At 37.8% G+C, this 17,238-nt stretch overlaps 1 protein-coding gene across 2 annotated transcripts in view; it reads left to right on the forward strand.

The window, feature by feature from the left end:
* wasb (WASP actin nucleation promoting factor b) overlaps window positions 1–16,473 on the forward strand; it is a 28,710-nt gene extending 12,237 nt beyond the window's left edge. For both annotated transcript variants that reach the window (XM_086069250.1, XM_086069251.1), the window contains exons 9-10: window positions 16,138–16,249; window positions 16,337–16,473. In XM_086069250.1, the coding sequence (XP_085925376.1) occupies window positions 16,138–16,249; window positions 16,337–16,395 (171 nt within the window). In that variant the 3' untranslated portion in view covers window positions 16,396–16,473. The remainder of the gene's footprint in view (window positions 1–16,137; window positions 16,250–16,336) is intronic.
* The last annotated feature ends 765 nt before the right edge of the window (window positions 16,474–17,238 follow it).

The raw sequence follows: 17,238 nt of genomic DNA on the forward strand, positions 1-17,238 counted from the left end.
TTGGGTTTTAAACTAGGGCTAGGGTTTCAAACTAGGGTTTTAAACTATGGCTAGGGTCTCAAATTAGGGTTTTAAAAAAGGGCTATGGTTTCATATTAAGGTTACAAACTCAGGCTAGGGTTTCAAATAAGGGCTTCGAAGTAGTGCTAGGGTTCAAAACTAGGGTTTTAAACTAGGGCTAGGGTTTGAAATTAGGGTTTCAAACTAGGGCTAGGGTTTCAAAATAGGGTTTAAAACTAGGGCTGGGGTTTCAAATTAGGGTTTCAAACTAGGGCTAGGGTTTGAAATTAGGGTTTCAAACTAGGGCTAGGGTTTCAAATTAGGGTTTCAAACTAGAGCTAGGGTTTGAAATTAGGGTTTTAAACTAGGGCTAGGGTTTCAAATTAGGGTTTTAAACTAGGGCTAGGGTTTGAAATTAGGGTTTTAAACTAGAGCTAAGGTTTGAAATTAGGGTTTTAAACTAGGGCTAGGGTTTCATATTAGGTTTTAAAACTAGGGCTAGGGTTTGAAATTAGGGTTTTAAACTTGGGCTAGGGTTTGAAATTAGGGTTTTAAACTAGGGCTAGGGTTTGAAATTAGGGTTTTAAACTAGGGCTAGGGTTTCATATTAGGGGTTTAAACTAGGGCTAGAGTTTGAAATTAGGGTTTCAAACTAGGGCTAGGGTTTGATATCCGGGTTTTAAACTAGGGCTAGGGTTTCAAATTAGGGTTTCAAACTAGGGCTAGGGTTTAAAATTAGGGTTTTAAACTAGGGCTAGGGTTTGAAATTAGGGTTTAAAATAGGGCTAAGGTTTGAAATTAGGGTTTTAAACTAGGGCTAGGGTTTCCTATTAGGTTTTAAAACTAGGGCTAGGGTTTGAAATTAGGGTTTAAAACTAGGGCTAGGGTTTAAAATTAGGGTTTTAAACTAGGGCTAGGATTTGAAATTAGGGTTTTAAACTAGGACTAGGGTTTCATATTAGGTTTTAAAACTAGGGCTAGGGTTTGAAATTAGGGTTTTAAACTTGGGCTAGGGTTTGAAATTAGGGTTTTAAACTAGGACTAGGGTTTCATATTAGGTTTTAAAACTAGGGCTAGGGTTTGAAATTAGGGTTTTAAACTAGGGCTAGGGTTTAAAATTAGGGTTTCAAACTAGGGCTAGGGTTTCATATTAGGGTTTAAAACTAGGGCTAGGGTTTGAAATTAGGGTTTCAAACTAGGGCTAGGGTTTGAAATTAGGGTTTTAAACTAGGGCTAGGGTTTGAAATTAGGGTTTCAAACTAGGGCTAGGGTTTGATATTAGGGTTTCAAACTAGGGCTAGGGTTTGAAATTAGGGTTTCAAACTAGGGCTAGGGTTTCAAATTAGGGTTTCAAACTAGGGCTAGGGTTTGAAATTAGGGTTTTAAACTAGGGCTAGGGTTTGAAATTAAGGTTTTAAACTAGGGCTAGGGTTTAAAATTACGGTTTCCAAGTAGTGCTAGGGTTCAAAATTAGGGTTTCAAACTAGGGCTAGGGTTTCATATTAGGGTTTAAAACTAGGGCAAGGGTTTAAAATTAGGGTTTTAAACTAGGGCTAGGGTTTAAAATTACGGTTTCCAAGTAGTGCTAGGGTTCAAAATTAGGGTTTAAAACTAGGGCTAGGGTTTCATATTAGGGTTTAAAACTAGGGCTAGGGTTTAAAATTAGGATTTTAAAATGGGGCTAGGGTTTGAAATTAGGGTTTCAAACTAGGGCTAGGGTTTCAAATTAGGGTTTCAAACTATAGCTAGGGTTTGAAATTAGGGTTTTAAACTAGGGCTAGGGTTTGAAATTAGGGTTTTAAACTTGGGCTAGGGTTTGAAATTAGGGTTTTAAACTAGGGCTAGGGTTTCATATTAGGTTTTAAAACTAGGGCTAGGGTTTGAAATTAGGGTTTTAAACTTGAGCTAGGGTTTGAAATTAGGGTTTTAAACTAGGGCTAGGGTTTGAAATTAGGGTTTTAAACTAGGGCTAGGGTTTCAAATTAGGGTTTAAAACTAGGGCTAGGGTTTGAAATTAGGGTTTTAAACTTGGGCTGGGGTTTGAAATTAGGGTTTTAAACTAGGGCTAGGGTTTGAAATTAGGGTTTCAAACTAGGGCTAGGGTTCAAAATTAGGGTTTCAAACTAGGGCTAGGGTTTGAAATGAGGGTTTCAAACTATGGCTAGGGTTTCATATTATGGTTTAAAACTAGGGCTAGGGTTTGAAATTAGGGTTTCAAACTCGGGCGAGGAATTCAAATTTGGGTTTTAAACTAGGGCTAGAGTTTGAAATTAAGGTTTCAAACTAGGGCTAGGAATTCAAATTTGGGTTTTAAACTAGGGCTAGGGTTTCAAACTAGGGTTTTAAACTATGGCTAGGGTCTCAAATTAGGGTTTTAAAAAAGGGCTATGGTTTCATATTAAGGTTACAAACTCAGGCTAGGGTTTCAAATAAGGGCTTCGAAGTAGTGCTAGGGTTCAAAACTAGGGTTTTAAACTAGGGCTAGGGTTTGAAATTAGGGTTTCAAACTAGGGCTAGGGTTTCAAAATAGGGTTTAAAACTAGGGCTGGGGTTTCAAATTAGGGTTTCAAACTAGGGCTAGGGTTTGAAATTAGGGTTTCAAACTAGGGCTAGGGTTTCAAATTAGGGTTTCAAACTAGAGCTAGGGTTTGAAATTAGGGTTTTAAACTAGGGCTAGGGTTTCAAATTAGGGTTTTAAACTAGGGCTAGGGTTTGAAATTAGGGTTTTAAACTAGAGCTAAGGTTTGAAATTAGGGTTTTAAACTAGGGCTAGGGTTTCATATTAGGTTTTAAAACTAGGGCTAGGGTTTGAAATTAGGGTTTTAAACTTGGGCTAGGGTTTGAAATTAGGGTTTTAAACTAGGGCTAGGGTTTGAAATTAGGGTTTTAAACTAGGGCTAGGGTTTCATATTAGGGGTTTAAACTAGGGCTAGAGTTTGAAATTAGGGTTTCAAACTAGGGCTAGGGTTTGATATCCGGGTTTTAAACTAGGGCTAGGGTTTGAAATTAGGGTTTTACACTAGGGCTAGGGTTTCAAATTAGGGTTTCAAACTAGGGCTAGGGTTTAAAATTAGGGTTTTAAACTATGGTTAGGGTTTGAAAATAGGGTTTAAAATAGGGCTAAGGTTTGAAATTAGGGTTTTAAACTAGGGCTTGGGTTTCATATTAGGTTTTAAAACTAGGGCTAGGGTTTGAAATTAGGGTTTAAAACTAGGGCTAGGGTTTAAAATTAGGGTTTTAATTTAGGGCTAGGATTTGAAATTAGGGTTTTAAACTAGGACTAGGGTTTCATATTAGGTTTTAAAACTAGAGCTAGGGTTTGAAATTAGGGTTTTAAACTTGGGCTAGGGTTTGAAATTAGGGTTTTAAACTAGGGCTAGGGTTTAAAATTAGGGTTTCAAACTAGGGCTAGGGTTTCATATTAGGGTTTAAAACTAGGGCTAGGGTTTGAAATTAGGGTTTTAAACTAGGGCTAGGGTTTTAAATTAGGGTTTTAAACTAGGGCTAGGGTTTCATATTCGGGTTTTAAACTAGGGCTAGGGTTTGAAATTAGGGTTTTACACTAGGGCTAGGGTTTCACATTAGGGTTTCAAACTAGGGCTAGGGTTTGAAATGAGGGTTTTAAACTAGGGCTAGGATTTGAAATTAGGGTTTTAAACTAGGACTAGGGTTTCATATTAGGTTTTAAAACTAGGGCTAGGGTTTGAAATTAGGGTTTCAAACTTGGGCTAGGGTTTGAAATTAGGGTTTTAAACTAGGGCTAGGGTTTAAAATTAGGGTTTCAAACTAGGGCTAGGGTTTCATATTAGGGTTTAAAACTAGGGCTAGGGTTTGAAATTAGGGTTTCAAACTAGGGCTAGGGTTTGAAATTAGGGTTTTAAACTAGGGCTAGGGTTTGAAATTAGGGTTTCAAACTAGGGCTAGGGTTTGATATTAGGGTTTAAAACTAGGGCTAGGGTTTGAAATTAGGGTTTCAAACTAGGGCTAGGGTTTCAAATTAGGGTTTCAAACTAGGACTAGGGTTTGAAATTAGGGTTTTAAACTAGGGTTAGGGTTTGAAATTAAGGTTTTAAACTAGGGCTAGGGTTTAAAATTACGGTTTCCAAGTAGTGCTAGTGTTCAAAATTAGGGTTTCAAACTAGGGCTAGGGTTTCATATTAGGGTTTAAAACTAGGGCTAGGGTTTAAAATTAGGGTTTTAAACTAGGGCTAGGGTTTAAAATTACGGTTTCCAAGTAGTGCTAGGGTTCAAAATTAGGGTTTAAAACTAGGGCTAGGGTTTCATATTAGGGTTTAAAACTAGGGCTAGGGTTTAAAATTAGGGTTTTAAAATGGGGCTAGGGTTTGAAATTAGGGTTTCAAACTAGGGCTAGGGTTTCAAATTAGGGTTTTAAACTAGGGCTAGGGTTTAAAATTAGGGTTTCAAACTAGGGCTAGGGTTTCATATTAGTGTTTAAAACTAGGGCTAGGGTTTTAAATTAGGGTTTCAAACTAGGGCTAGGGTTTGAAATTAGGGTTTTAAACTAGGGCTAGGGTTTGAAATTAGGGTTTCAAACTACGGCTAGGGTTTGATATTAGGGTTTCAAACTAGGGCTAGGGTTTGAAATTAGGGTTTCAAACTAGGGCTAGGGTTTCAAATTAGGGTTTCAAACTAGGGCTACGGTTTGAAATTAGGGTTTTAAACTAGGGCTAGGGTTTGAAATTAAGGTTTTAAACTAGGGCTAGGGTTTAAAATTACGGTTTCCAAGTAGTGCTAGGGTTCAAAATTAGAGTTTCAAACTAGGGCTAGGGTTTCATATTAGGGTTTAAAACTAGGGCGAGGGTTTAAAATTAGGGTTTTAAACTAGGGCTAGGGTTTAAAATTACGGTTTCCAAGTAGTGCTAGGGTTCAAAATTAGGGTTTAAAACTAGGGCTAGGGTTTCATATTAGGGTTTAAAACTAGGGCTAGGGTTTGAAATTAGGGTTTTAAACTAGGGCTAGGGTTTGAAATTAGGGTTTCAAACTAGGGCTAGGGTTCAAAATTAGGGTTTCAAACTAGGGCTAGGGTTTGAAATGAGGGTTTCAAACTATGGCTAGGGTTTCATATTAGGGTTTAAAACTAGGGCTAGGGTTTGAAATTAGGGTTTCAAACTCGGGCGAGGAATTCAAATTTGGGTTTTAAACTAGGGCTAGAGTTTGAAATTAAGGTTTCAAACTAGGGCTAGGAATTCAAATTTGGGTTTTAAACTAGGGCTAGGGTTTCAAACTAGGGTTTTAAACTATGGCTAGGGTCTCAAATTAGGGTTTTAAAAAAGGGCTATGGTTTCATATTAAGGTTACAAACTCAGGCTAGGGTTTCAAATAAGGGCTTCGAAGTAGTGCTAGGGTTCAAAACTAGGGTTTTAAACTAGGGCTAGGGTTTGAAATTAGGGTTTCAAACTAGGGCTAGGGTTTCAAAATAGGGTTTAAAACTAGGGCTGGGGTTTCAAATTAGGGTTTCAAACTAGGGCTAGGGTTTGAAATTAGGGTTTCAAACTAGGGCTAGGGTTTCAAATTAGGGTTTCAAACTAGAGCTTGGGTTTGAAATTAGGGTTTTAAACTAGGGCTAGGGTTTCAAATAAGGGTTTTAAACTAGGGCTAAGATTTGAAATTAGGGTTTTAAACTAGGGCTAGGGTTTCATATAAGTTTAAAAACTAGGGCTAGGGTTTGAAATTAGGGTTTTAAATTTGGGCTAGGGTTTGAAATTAGGGTTTTAAACTAGGGCTAGGGTTTGAAATTAGGGTTTTAAACTAGGGCTAGGGTTTCATATTAGGGGTTTAAACTAGGGCTAGGGTTTGAAATTAGGGTTTCAAACTAGGGCTGGGGTTTGATATCCGGTTTTTAAACTAGGGCTAGGGTTTGAAATTAGGGTTTTACACTAGGGCTAGGGTTTCAAATTAAGGTTTCAAACTAGGGCTAGGGTTCAAAACTAGGGTTTTAAACTAGGGCTAGGGTTTGAAATTAGGGTTTTAAACTAGGACTAGGGTTTCATATTAGGTTTTAAAACTAGGGCTAGGGTTTGATATTCGGGTTTTAAACTAGGGCTAGGGTTTGAAATTAGGGTTTTACACTAGGGCTAGGGTTTCAAATTAGGGTTTCAAACTAGGGCTTGGATTTAAAATTAGGGTTTTAAACTAGGGCTAGAATTTGAAATTAGGGTTTTAAACTAGGACTAGGGTTTCATATTAGGTTTTAAAAATTGGGCTAGGGTTTAAAATTAGGGTTTTAAACTAGGGCTAGGGTTTGATATTCGGGTTTTAAACTAGGGCTAGGGTTTGAAATTAGGGTTTTACACTAGGGCTAGGGTTTAAAATTAGGGTTTCAAACTAGGGCTAGGGTTTCATATTAGGGTTTAAAACTAGGGCGAGGGTTTAAAATTAGGGTTTTAAACTAGGGCTAGGGTTTAAAATTACGGTTTCCAAGTAGTGCTAGGGTTCAAAATTAGGGTTTAAAACTAGGGCTAGGGTTTCATATTAGGGTTTAAAACTAGGGCTAGGGTTTTAAATTAGGGTTTCAAACTAGGGCTAGGGTTTCAAATTAGGGTTTCAAACTAGGGCTAGGGTTTGAAATTAGGGTTTTAAACTAGGGCTAGGGTTTGAAATTAAGGTTTTAAACTAGGGCTAGGGTTTAAAATTACGGTTTCCAAGTAGTGCTAGGGTTCAAAATTAGGGTTTCAAACTAGGGCTAGGGTTTCATATTAGGGTTTAAAACTAGGGCGAGGGTTTAAAATTAGGGTTTTAAACTAGGGCTAGGGTTTAAAATTACGGTTTCCAAGTAGTGCTAGGGTTCAAAATTAGGGTTTAAAACTAGGGCTAGGGTTTCATATTAGGGTTTAAAACTAGGGCTAGGGTTTGAAATTAGGGTTTTAAACTAGGGCTAGGGTTTGAAATTAGGGTTTCAAACTAGGGTTAGGGTTCAAAATTAGGGTTTAAAACTAGGGCTAGGGTTTGAAATTAGGGTTTCAAACTCGGGCGAGGAATTCAAATTTGGGTTGTAAACTAGGGCTAGAGTTTGAAATTAAGGTTTCAAACTAGGGCTAGGAATTCAAATTTGGGTTTTAAACTAGGGCTAGGGTTTCAAACTAGGGTTTTAAACTATGGCTAGGGTCTCAAATTAGGGTTTTAAAAAAGGGCTATGGTTTCATATTAAGGTTACAAACTCAGGCTAGGGTTTCAAATAAGGGCTTCGAAGTAGTGCTAGGGTTCAAAACTAGGGTTTTAAACTAGGGCTAGGGTTTGAAATTAGGGTTTCAAACTAGGGCTAGGGTTTCAAAATAGGGTTTAAAACTAGGGCTGGGGTTTCAAATTAGGGTTTCAAACTAGGGCTAGGGTTTGAAATTAGGGTTTCAAACTAGGGCTAGGGTTTCAAATTAGGGTTTCAAACTAGAGCTTGGGTTTGAAATTAGGGTTTTAAACTAGGGCTAGGGTTTGAAATTAGGGTTTTAAACTAGGGCTAGGGTTTGAAATTAGGGTTTTAAACTAGGGCTAAGGTTTGAAATTAGGGTTTTAAACTAGGGCTAGGGTTTCATATAAGTTTAAAAACTAGGGCTAGGGTTTGAAATTAGGGTTTTAAACTTGGGCTAGGGTTTGAAATTAGGGTTTTAAACTAGGGTTAGGGTTTGAAATTAGGGTTTTAAACTAGGGCTAGGGTTTCATATTAGGGGTTTAAACTAGGGCTAGGGTTTGAAATTAGGGTTTCAAACTAGGGCTAGGGTTTGATATCCGGGTTTTAAACTAGGGCTAGGGTTTGAAATTAGGGTTTTACACTAGGGCTAGGGTTTGAAATTAGGGTTTCAAACTAGGGCTAGGGTTTGAAATTAGGGTTTTACACTAGGGCTAGGGTTTGAAATTAGGGTTTCAAACTAGGGCTAGGGTTTGAAATTAGGGTTTTAAACTAGGGCTAGGGTTTGAAATTAGGGTTTCAAACTAGGGCTAGGGTTTGATATTAGGGTTTGAAACTAGGGCTAGGGTTTGAAATTAGGGTTTCAAACTAGGGCTAGGGTTTCAAATTAGGGTTTTAAACTAGGGCTAGGGTTTGAAATTAAGGTTTTAAACTAGGGCTAGGGTTTAAAATTACGGTTTCCAAGTAGTGCTAGGGTACAAAATTAGGGTTTCAAACTAGGGCTAGGGTTTCATATTAGGGTTTAAAACTAGGGCTAGGGTTTAAAATTAGGGTTTTAAACTAGGGCTAGGGTTTAAAATTACGGTTTCCAAGTAGTGCTAGGGTTCAAAATTAGGGTTTAAAACTAGGGCTAGGGTTTCATATTAGGGTTTAAAACTAGGGCTAGGGTTTAATATTAGGGTTTTAAAATGGGGCTAGGGTTTGAAATTAGGGTTTCAAACTAGGGCTAGGGTTTCAAATTAGGGTTTCAAACTAGAGCTAGGGTTTGAAATTAGGGTTTTAAACTAGGGCTAGGGTTTGAAATGAGGGTTTTAAACTTGGGCTAGGGTTTGAAATTAGGGTTTTAAACTAGGGTTTGAAATTAGGGTTTTAAACTAGGGCTAGGGTTTCATATTAGGTTTTAGAACTAGGGCTAGGGTTTGAAATTAGGGTTTTAAACTTGAGCTAGGGTTTGAAATTAGGGTTTTAAACTAGGGCTAGGGTTTGAAATTAGGGTTTTAAACTAGTGCTAGGGTTTCAAATTAGGGTTTAAAACTAGAGCTAGGGTTTGAAATTAGGGTTTTAAAATAGGGCTAGGGTTTGAAATTAGGGTTTCAAACTAGGGCTAGGTTTGAAATTAGGGTTTTAAACTTGGGCTAGGGTTTGAAATTAGGGTTTTAAACTAGGGCTAGGGTTTCAAATTAGGGTTTCAAACTAGGGCTAGGGTTTGAAATTAGGGTTTTGAACTAGGGCTAGGATTTGAAATTAGGGATTTAAACTAGAGCTAGGGTTTGAAATTAGGGTTTCAAACTAGGGATAGGGTTTGAAATTAGGGTTTTAAACTAGGGTTAGGGTTTGAAATTAGGGTTTTAAACTAGGGCTAGGGTTTGAAATTAGGGTTTTAAACTAGGGCTAGGGTTTGAAATTAGGGTTTTAAACTAGGGTTAGGGTTTCATATTAGGTTTTAAAACCAATTTAAGGCTTTGAAATTAGGGTTTTAAACTAGGGCTAGGGTTTGAAATTAGGGTTTACAACTAGGGCTAGGGTTTGAAATTAGGGTTTTAAACTTGGGCTAGGGTTTGAAATAAGGGTTTTAAACTTGGGCTTGGGTTTGAAATTAGGGTTTTAAACTAGGGCTAGGAATTCAAATTAGGGTTTAAAACTAGGGTTAGGGTTTAAAATTAGGGTTTGAAGCAAGGGCTGGGGTTTGAAATTAGGGTTTCTAACTAGGGCTAGGGTTTGAAATTAGGGTTTAAAACTAGGGCTAGGGTCTCAAATTAGGGGTTTAAAATAGGGCTAGGGTTTCATATTAAGGTTACAAACTATGGCTAGGGTTTCAAATTAGGGTTTCAAACAAGGGCTAGGGTCTCAAATTAGGGTTTCAAACTCGGGCTAGGGTTTCAAATTAGGGTTTCAAACTAGGGCTAGGGTTTCAAATTAGGGTTTCAAACTAGGGCTTGGAATTCAAATTAGGTTCTCAAACTAGGGCTAGGGTTTGAAATTAGGGTTTAAAACTAGGGCTAGGGTTTTAAATTAGTGTTTCAAACTAGGGCTTGGGTTTTATATTAGGGTTTCAAACTAGGGCTATGGTTTGAAATTAGGGTTTTAAACTAGGGCTAGGGTTTGAAATTAGGGTTTCAAACTAGGGCTAGGGTTTGAAATTAGGGTTTCAAACTAGGGCTAGGGTTTGAAATTAAGGTTTTAAACTAGGGCTAGGGTTTCATATTAGGTTTTAAAACTAGGGCAAGGGTTTGAAATTAGGGTTTTAAACTTGGGCTTGGGTTTAAATTAGGGTTTTAAACGAGGGCTAGGGTTTCATATTAGGGTTTAAAACTAGGGCTAGGGTTTGAAATTAGGGTTTTAAACTAGGGCTAGGGTTTGAAATTAGGGTTTTAAACTAGGGCTAGGGTTTGAAATTAGGGTTTCAAACTAGGGCTAGTGTTTGATATTAGGGTTTCAAACTAGGGCTAGGGTTTGAAATTAGGGTTTCAAACTCGGGCTAGGGTTTGAAATTAGGGTTTCAAACTAGGGCTAGGGTTTGAAATTAGGGTTTTAAACTAGGGCTAGGGTTTGAAATTATGGTTTTAAACTAGGTCTAGGGTTTCATATTAGGTTTTAAAACAAGGGCTTGGGTTTGAAATTAGGGTTTTAAACTTGGGCTAGGGTTTGAAATTAGGGGTTTAAACTAGGGCTAGGGTTTCAAATTAGGGTTTCAAACTAGGGCTAGGGTTTGAAATTAGGGTTTTGAACTAGGGCTAGGGTTTGAAATTAGGGTTTTAAACTAGAGCTAGGGTTTGAAATTAGGGTTTCAAACTAGGGCTAGGGTTGAATATTAGGGTTTCAAACTAGGGCTAGGGTTTCATATTAGGTTTTAAAACTAGGGCTAGGGTTTCAAATTAGGGTTTCAAACTAGGGCTAGGGTTTCATATTAGGGTTTAAAACTAGGGCTAGGGTTTAAAATTAGGGTTTTAAAATAGGGCTAGGGTTTGAAATTAGGGTTTTAAACTAGGGTTTTAAACTAGGGCTAGGATTTCATATTAGGGTTTAAAACTAGGTCTAGGGTTTAAAAATAGGGTTTTAAATAAGGGCTAGGGTTTGAAATTAGTGTTTCAAACTAGGGCTAGGGTTTGAAATTAGGGTTTAAAACTAGGGTTAGGGTTTAAAAATAGGGTTTTAAACTAGGGCTAGGGTTTGATATTAGGGTTTTAAACTTGGGCTTGGGTTTGAAATTAGGGTTTTAAACGAGGGCTAGGGTTTCATATTAGTGTTTAAAACTAGGGCTAGGGTTTGAAATTAGGGTTTTAAACTAGGGCTAGTGTTTGAAATTAGGGTTTTAAACTAGGGCTAGGGTTTGAAATTAGGGTTTCAAACTAGGGCTAGTGTTTGATATTAGGGTTTCAAACTAGGGCTAGGGTTTCATATTAGGTTTTAAAACTAGGGCTAGGGTTTGAAATTAGGGTTTTAAACTTGGGCTAGGGTTTGAAATTAGGGTTTTAAACTAGGGCTAGGGTTTAAAATTAGGGTTTCAAACTAGGGCTAGGGTTTCATATTAGGGTTTAAAACTAGGGCTAGGGTTTGAAATTAGGGTTTCAAACTAGGGCTAGGGTTTGAAATTAGGGTTTCAAACTAGGGCTAGGGTTTGAAATTATGGTTTTAAACTAGGGCTAGGGTTTCATATTAGGTTTTAAAACTAGGGCTTGGGTTTGAAATTAGGGTTTTAAACTTGGGCTAGGGTTTGAAATTAGGGTTTTAAACTAGGGCTAGGGTTTCAAATTAGGGTTTCAAACTAGGGCTAGGGTTTGAAATTAGGGTTTTGAACTAGGGCTAGGATTTGAAATTAGGGTTTTAAACTAGAGCTAGGGTTTGAAATTAGGGTTTCAAACTAGGGCTAGGGTTTGATATTAGGGTTTCAAACTAGGGCTAGGGTTTCATATTAGGTTTTAAAACTAGGGCTAGGGTTTCAAATTAGGGTTTCAAACTAGGGCTAGGGTTTCATATTAGGGTTTAAAACTAGGGCTAGGGTTTAAAATTAGGGTTTTAAAATAGGGCTAGGGTTTGAAATTAGGGTTTTAAACTAGGGTTTTAAACTAGGGCTAGGATTTCATATTAGGGTTTAAAACTAGGTCTAAGGTTTAAAAATAGGGTTTTAAATAAGGGCTAAGGTTTGAAATTAGTGTTTCAAACTAGGGCTAGGGTTTGAAATTAGGGTTTAAAACTAGGGTTAGGGTTTAAAAATAGGGTTTTAAACTAGGGCTAGGGTTTGATATTAGGGTTTCAAACTAGGGCTAGGGTTTGAAATTAGGGTTTTAAACTAGGGCTTGGGTTTGAAATTAGGGTTTTAAACCAGGGCTAGGGTTTGATATTAGGGTTTCAAACTAGGGCTAGGGTTTGAAATTAGGGTTTTAAACTAGGGCTAGGGTTTGAAATTAGGGTTTCAAACTTGGGCTAGGGTTTCATATTAGGTTTTAAAACTAGGGCAAGGGTTTGAAATTAGGGTTTTAAACTTGGGCTAGGGTTTGAAATTAGGGTTTCAAACTAGGGCTAGGGTTTGAAATGAGGGTTTCAAACTATGGCTAGGGTTTCATATTAGGGTTTAAAACTAGGGCTAGGGTTTGAAATTAGGGTTTCAAACTAGGGCTAGAGTTTGAAATTAAGGTTTCAAACTAGGGCTAGGAATTCAAATTTGGGTTTTAAACTAGGGCTAGGGTTTCAAACTAGGGTTTTAAACTATGGCTAGGGTCTCAAATTAGGGTTTTAAAAAAGGGCTATGGTTTCATATTAAGGTTACAAACTCAGGCTAGGGTTTCAAATAAGGGCTTCGAAGTAGTGCTAGGGTTCAAAACTAGGGTTTTAAACTAGGGCTAGGGTTTGAAATTAGGGTTTCAAACTAGGGCTAGGGTTTCAAAATAGGGTTTAAAACTAGGGCTGGGGTTTCAAATTAGGGTTTCAAACTAGGGCTAGGGTTTGAAATTAGGGTTTCAAACTAGGGCTAGGGTTTCAAATTAGGGTTTCAAACTAGAGCTTGGGTTTGAAATTAGGGTTTTAAACTAGGGCTAGGGTTTCAAATTAGGGTTTTAAACTAGGGCTAGGGTTTGAAATTAGGGTTTTAAACTAGGGCTAAGGTTTGAAATTAGGGTTTTAAACTAGGGCTAGGGTTTCATATAAGTTTAAAAACTAGGGCTAGGGTTTGAAATTAGGGTTTTAAACTTGGGCTAGGGTTTGAAATTAGGGTTTTAAACTAGGGCTAGGGTTTTAAATTAGGGGTTTAAACTAGGGCTAGGGTTTCATATTAGGGGTTTAAACTAGGGCTAGGGTTTGAAATTAGGGTTTCAAACTAGGGCTAGGGTTTGATATCCGGGTTTTAAACTAGGGCTAGGGTTTGAAATTAGGGTTTTGAACTAGGGCTAGGGTTTGAAATTAGGGTTTTAAACTAGAGCTAGGGTTTGAAATTAGGGTTTCAAACTACGGATAGGGTTTGAAATTAGGGTTTTAAACTAGGGCTAGGGTTTGAAATTAGGGTTTTAAACTAGGGCTAGGGTTTGAAATTAGTGTTTCAAACTAGGGCTAGGGTTTGAAATTAGGGTTTAAAACTAGGGTTAGGGTTTAAAAATAGGGTTTTAAACTAGGGCTAGGGTTTGATATTAGGGTTTCAAACTAGGGCTAGGGTTTGAAATTAGGGTTTTAAACTAGGGCTAGGGTTTGAAATTAGGGTTTCAAACTAGGGCTAGTTTTTCAAATTAGGGTTTCAAACTAGGGCTAGGGTTTGAAATTAGGGTTTCAAACTAGGGCTACGGTTTGAAATTAAGGTTTTAAACTAGGGCTAGGGTTTCATATTAGGTTTTAAAACTAGGGCAAGGGTTTGAAATTAGGGTTTTAAACTTGGGCTAGGGTTTGAAATTAGGGTTTTAAACGAGGGCTAGGGTTTCATATTAGGGTTTAAAACTAGGGCTAGGGTTTGAAATTAGGGTTTTAAACTAGGGCTAGGGTTTGAAATTAGGGTTTTAAACTAGGGCTAGGGTTTGAAATTAGGGTTTCAAACTAGGGCTAGGGTTTGATATTTGGGTTTCAAACTAGGGCTAGGGTTTAAAAATAGGGTTTCAAACTAGGGCTAGGGTTTCATATTAGGGTTTAAAACTAGGTCTAGGGTTTAAAAATAGGGTTTTAAACTAGGGCTAGGGTTTGAAATTAGTGTTTCAAACTAGGGCTAGGGTTTGATATTAGGGTTTCAAACTAGGGCTAGGGTTTTAAATTAGGGTTTCAAACTAGGGCTAGGGTTTAAAATTAGGGTTTTAAAATAGGGCTAGGGTTTGAAATTAGGGTTTTAAACTAGGGTTTTAAACTAGGGCTAGGATTTCATATTAGGGTTTAAAACTAGGTCTAGGGTTTAAAAATAGGGTTTTAAACTAGGGCTAGGGTTTGAAATTAGTGTTTCAAACTAGGGCTAGGGTTTGATATTAGGGTTTCAAACTAGGGCTAGGGTTTAAAAATAGGGTTTTAAACTAGGGCTAGGGTTTGAAATTAGGGTTTCAAACTAGGGCTAGGGTTTGAAATTAGGGTTTTAAACCAGGGCTAGGGTTTCATATTAGGTTTTAAAACTAGGGCTAGGGTTTGAAATTAGGGTTTTAAACTTGGGCTAGGGTTTGAAATTAGGGTTTTAAACTAGGGCTAGGGTTTTAAATTGGGGTTTCAAACTAGGGCTAGGGTTTAAAAATAGTGTTTTAAACTAGGGTTAGGGTTTGAAATTATGGTTTAAAACTAGGGCTAGGGTTTGAAATTAGGGTTTTAAACTAGGGCTAGGAATTCAAATTAGGGTTTTAAACTAGGGCTAGGGTTTGAAATTAGGGTTTTAAACTAGGGCTGGGGTTTCATATTAGGGTTTAAAACTAGGGCTAGGGTTTAAAATTAGGGTTTAAAACTAGGGCTAGGGTTTGAAATTAGTGTTTCAAACTAGGGCTAGGGTTTGATATTAGGGTTTCAAACTAGGGCTAGGGTTTTAAATTAGGGTTTCAAACTAGGGCTAGGGTTTAAAATTAGGGTTTTAAAATAGGGCTAGGGTTTGAAATTAGGGTTTTAAACTAGGGTTTTAAACTAGGGCTAGGATTTCATATTAGGGTTTAAAACTAGGTCTAGGGTTTAAAAATAGGGTTTTAAACTAGGGCTAGGGTTTGAAATTAGGGTTTCAAACTAGGGCTAGGGTTTGAAATTAGGGTTTTAAACCAGGGCTAGGGTTTCATATTAGGTTTTAAAACTAGGGCTAGGGTTTGAAATTAGGGTTTTAAACTTGGGCTAGGGTTTGAAATTAGGGTTTTAAACTAGGGCTAGGGTTTGAAATTGGGGTTTCAAACTAGGGCTAGGGTTTAAAAATAGTGTTTTAAACTAGGGCTAGGGTTTGAAATTATGGTTTAAAACTAGGGCTAGGGTTTGAAATTAGGGTTTTAAACTAGGGCTAGGAATTCAAATTAGGGTTTTAAACTAGGGCTAGGGTTTGAAATTAGGGTTTTAAACTAGGGCTGGGGTTTCATATTAGGGTTTAAAACTAGGGCTAGGGTTTAAAATTAGGGTTTAAAACAAGGGCTAGGGTTTGAAATTAGGGTTTCTAACTAGGGCTAGGTTTTCAAATTAGGGTTTAAAACTAGGGCTAAGGTCTCAAATTAGGGGTTTAAAATAGGGCTAGGGTTTCATATTAAGGTTACAAACTATGGCTAGGGTTTCAAATTAGGGTTTCAAACAAGGGCTAGGGTCTCAAATTAGGGTTTCAAACAAGGGCTAGTGTCTCAAATTAGGGTTTCAAACTAGGGCTAGGGTTTCAAATTAGGTTTTCAAACTAGGGCTAGGGTTTCAAATTAGGGTTTAAAACTAGGGCTAGTGTTTCATATTAGGCTTTTAAACCCTAAATCTAGTTTGAAACCCTATTTTTAAACCCTTGCCCGAGTTTGAAACCCTACTTTGAAACCATAGCAATAATTTGAAACACCAATTTGAAATCCTAAACCTAGTTTGAACCCCTAATTTAAAACCCTAGCCCTAGTTTGAAACCCTACTTTGAAACCATAGCATAGATTTGAAACCCTACCCATTGTTTGAAACCCTATTTTGTAAACAATAGCACTGATTTGAAACCCTAATTTGATACCCTATTACTTGTTTTAAACATTACTTTGTAAACCATAGCACTAATTTTAAACCCTAATTTTAAACCCTAGCCCTAGTTAGAAACCCTACTTTGAAACCATAGCACTAATTTGAAACCTTAATTTGTTACCCTAATTTGAAATTCAAATTTTAAACCTTGATTGAAACCCTAATCTTAGTTTAAAAGCCTACTTTGAAACCATAGCACTAATTTTAAACCCTAATTTGAACACCTTTCCCTTATTTGAAACCCTAATTTCAAACCCTAGCCCTAGTTTGACACCTACTTTAAAATCCATCTTGAAACTCCCTCAGTCATTCCTTTGGACTGCCTGATGTTTTCATGCCCTTGCGTTACGTGGTACGTACGTGGTTGTGTGCCACAGGTGGTCGAGTGTCCGGATCCGAGCACGTGCCCGCCGGCCGAGTCCGGCGAGGGCATCGTCGGCGCGCTCATGATGGTCATGCAGAAGCGCAGCAAAGTCATCCACTCGTCAGGTAAGCAGCACGTGTTGCCCGTCCCGTCCCGTGCCGAACCAAACCCAAAGCCGACCGACGGGCGCTCATTCTCGTTTTTTCTTGCAGATGAAAGCGAAGACGAAGGCGGAGACGACGAAGACGACGATGACGAATGGGACGACTGATGTCAAGTCCAGCCATGCGTCTCGTTTCCAAGCACTCGATCTTAGAATTGCATTATTTTTTTTTTGTAATGTCAAGAATTTTTCCACAATAAACTCCTTCGTCAATTTGCACTGTTTCCACCTCCATTCATCACCAAAACGTCTCAGAGGCTTTACAAAGATCTGCATCTTCTCATCCTGTCATTCACAAACAGGTGGTACAGACACACCACTGGTGGTACGCCGGCTTCCTTTAGGGGTAAGCGAAGGGAATAGTTCAATAGATTTAAAAGTATTTAGGTAACTTAGAATATTTGACTACATCTAGGAATAGTTCAACCTACAACGGCGTATTAGGGCCACGTATAAATATATTTTTTCAGAGGGCGGGGGCAATATTGCGTGAAAAAAACTCACAAATTTGCCACTTTATAAACTCGCAAATGTACACGTTTTTTTCTCGCAAATTTGCGAGTTTATAAATTTGCCAATTAATATAGTGGCAGATTTGCTATAAAAAAAAATCTAAAACTTGAGAAATACACGTAGCGTACTACTCGACTGTTTGTGCCAATACTTTTCAGTCGGGTTTTCAAATAAGGAGCTAGTAATTGCTTTAGCATAGATTAACCATATCATGTTAAGCATTCGCTCTTTGAAGCGTTGTGCACGGCCACTGGCCAGCAACAAAGACAAAAACGCCTCACTTTGCGAAGGTCCACACCCGGACGATCAAGCGTTTAAGTTAATTTGTTAAAATGTATATTTACTTGTACATTTATGTTTCCAGAATTATTATTTACACGTTCATACATTTTGGTACTGGTATTTTTTTTTGTACAAGTATCTAAATTGATGTGTCGA

The sequence above is a fragment of the Leptonotus elevatus genome, chromosome 2, assembly GCF_054856555.1.
Source record: "Leptonotus elevatus isolate MCC_2025b chromosome 2, RoL_Lele_1.0, whole genome shotgun sequence".
In the NCBI taxonomy this organism is placed as follows: Eukaryota; Metazoa; Chordata; class Actinopteri; order Syngnathiformes; family Syngnathidae; genus Leptonotus; species Leptonotus elevatus.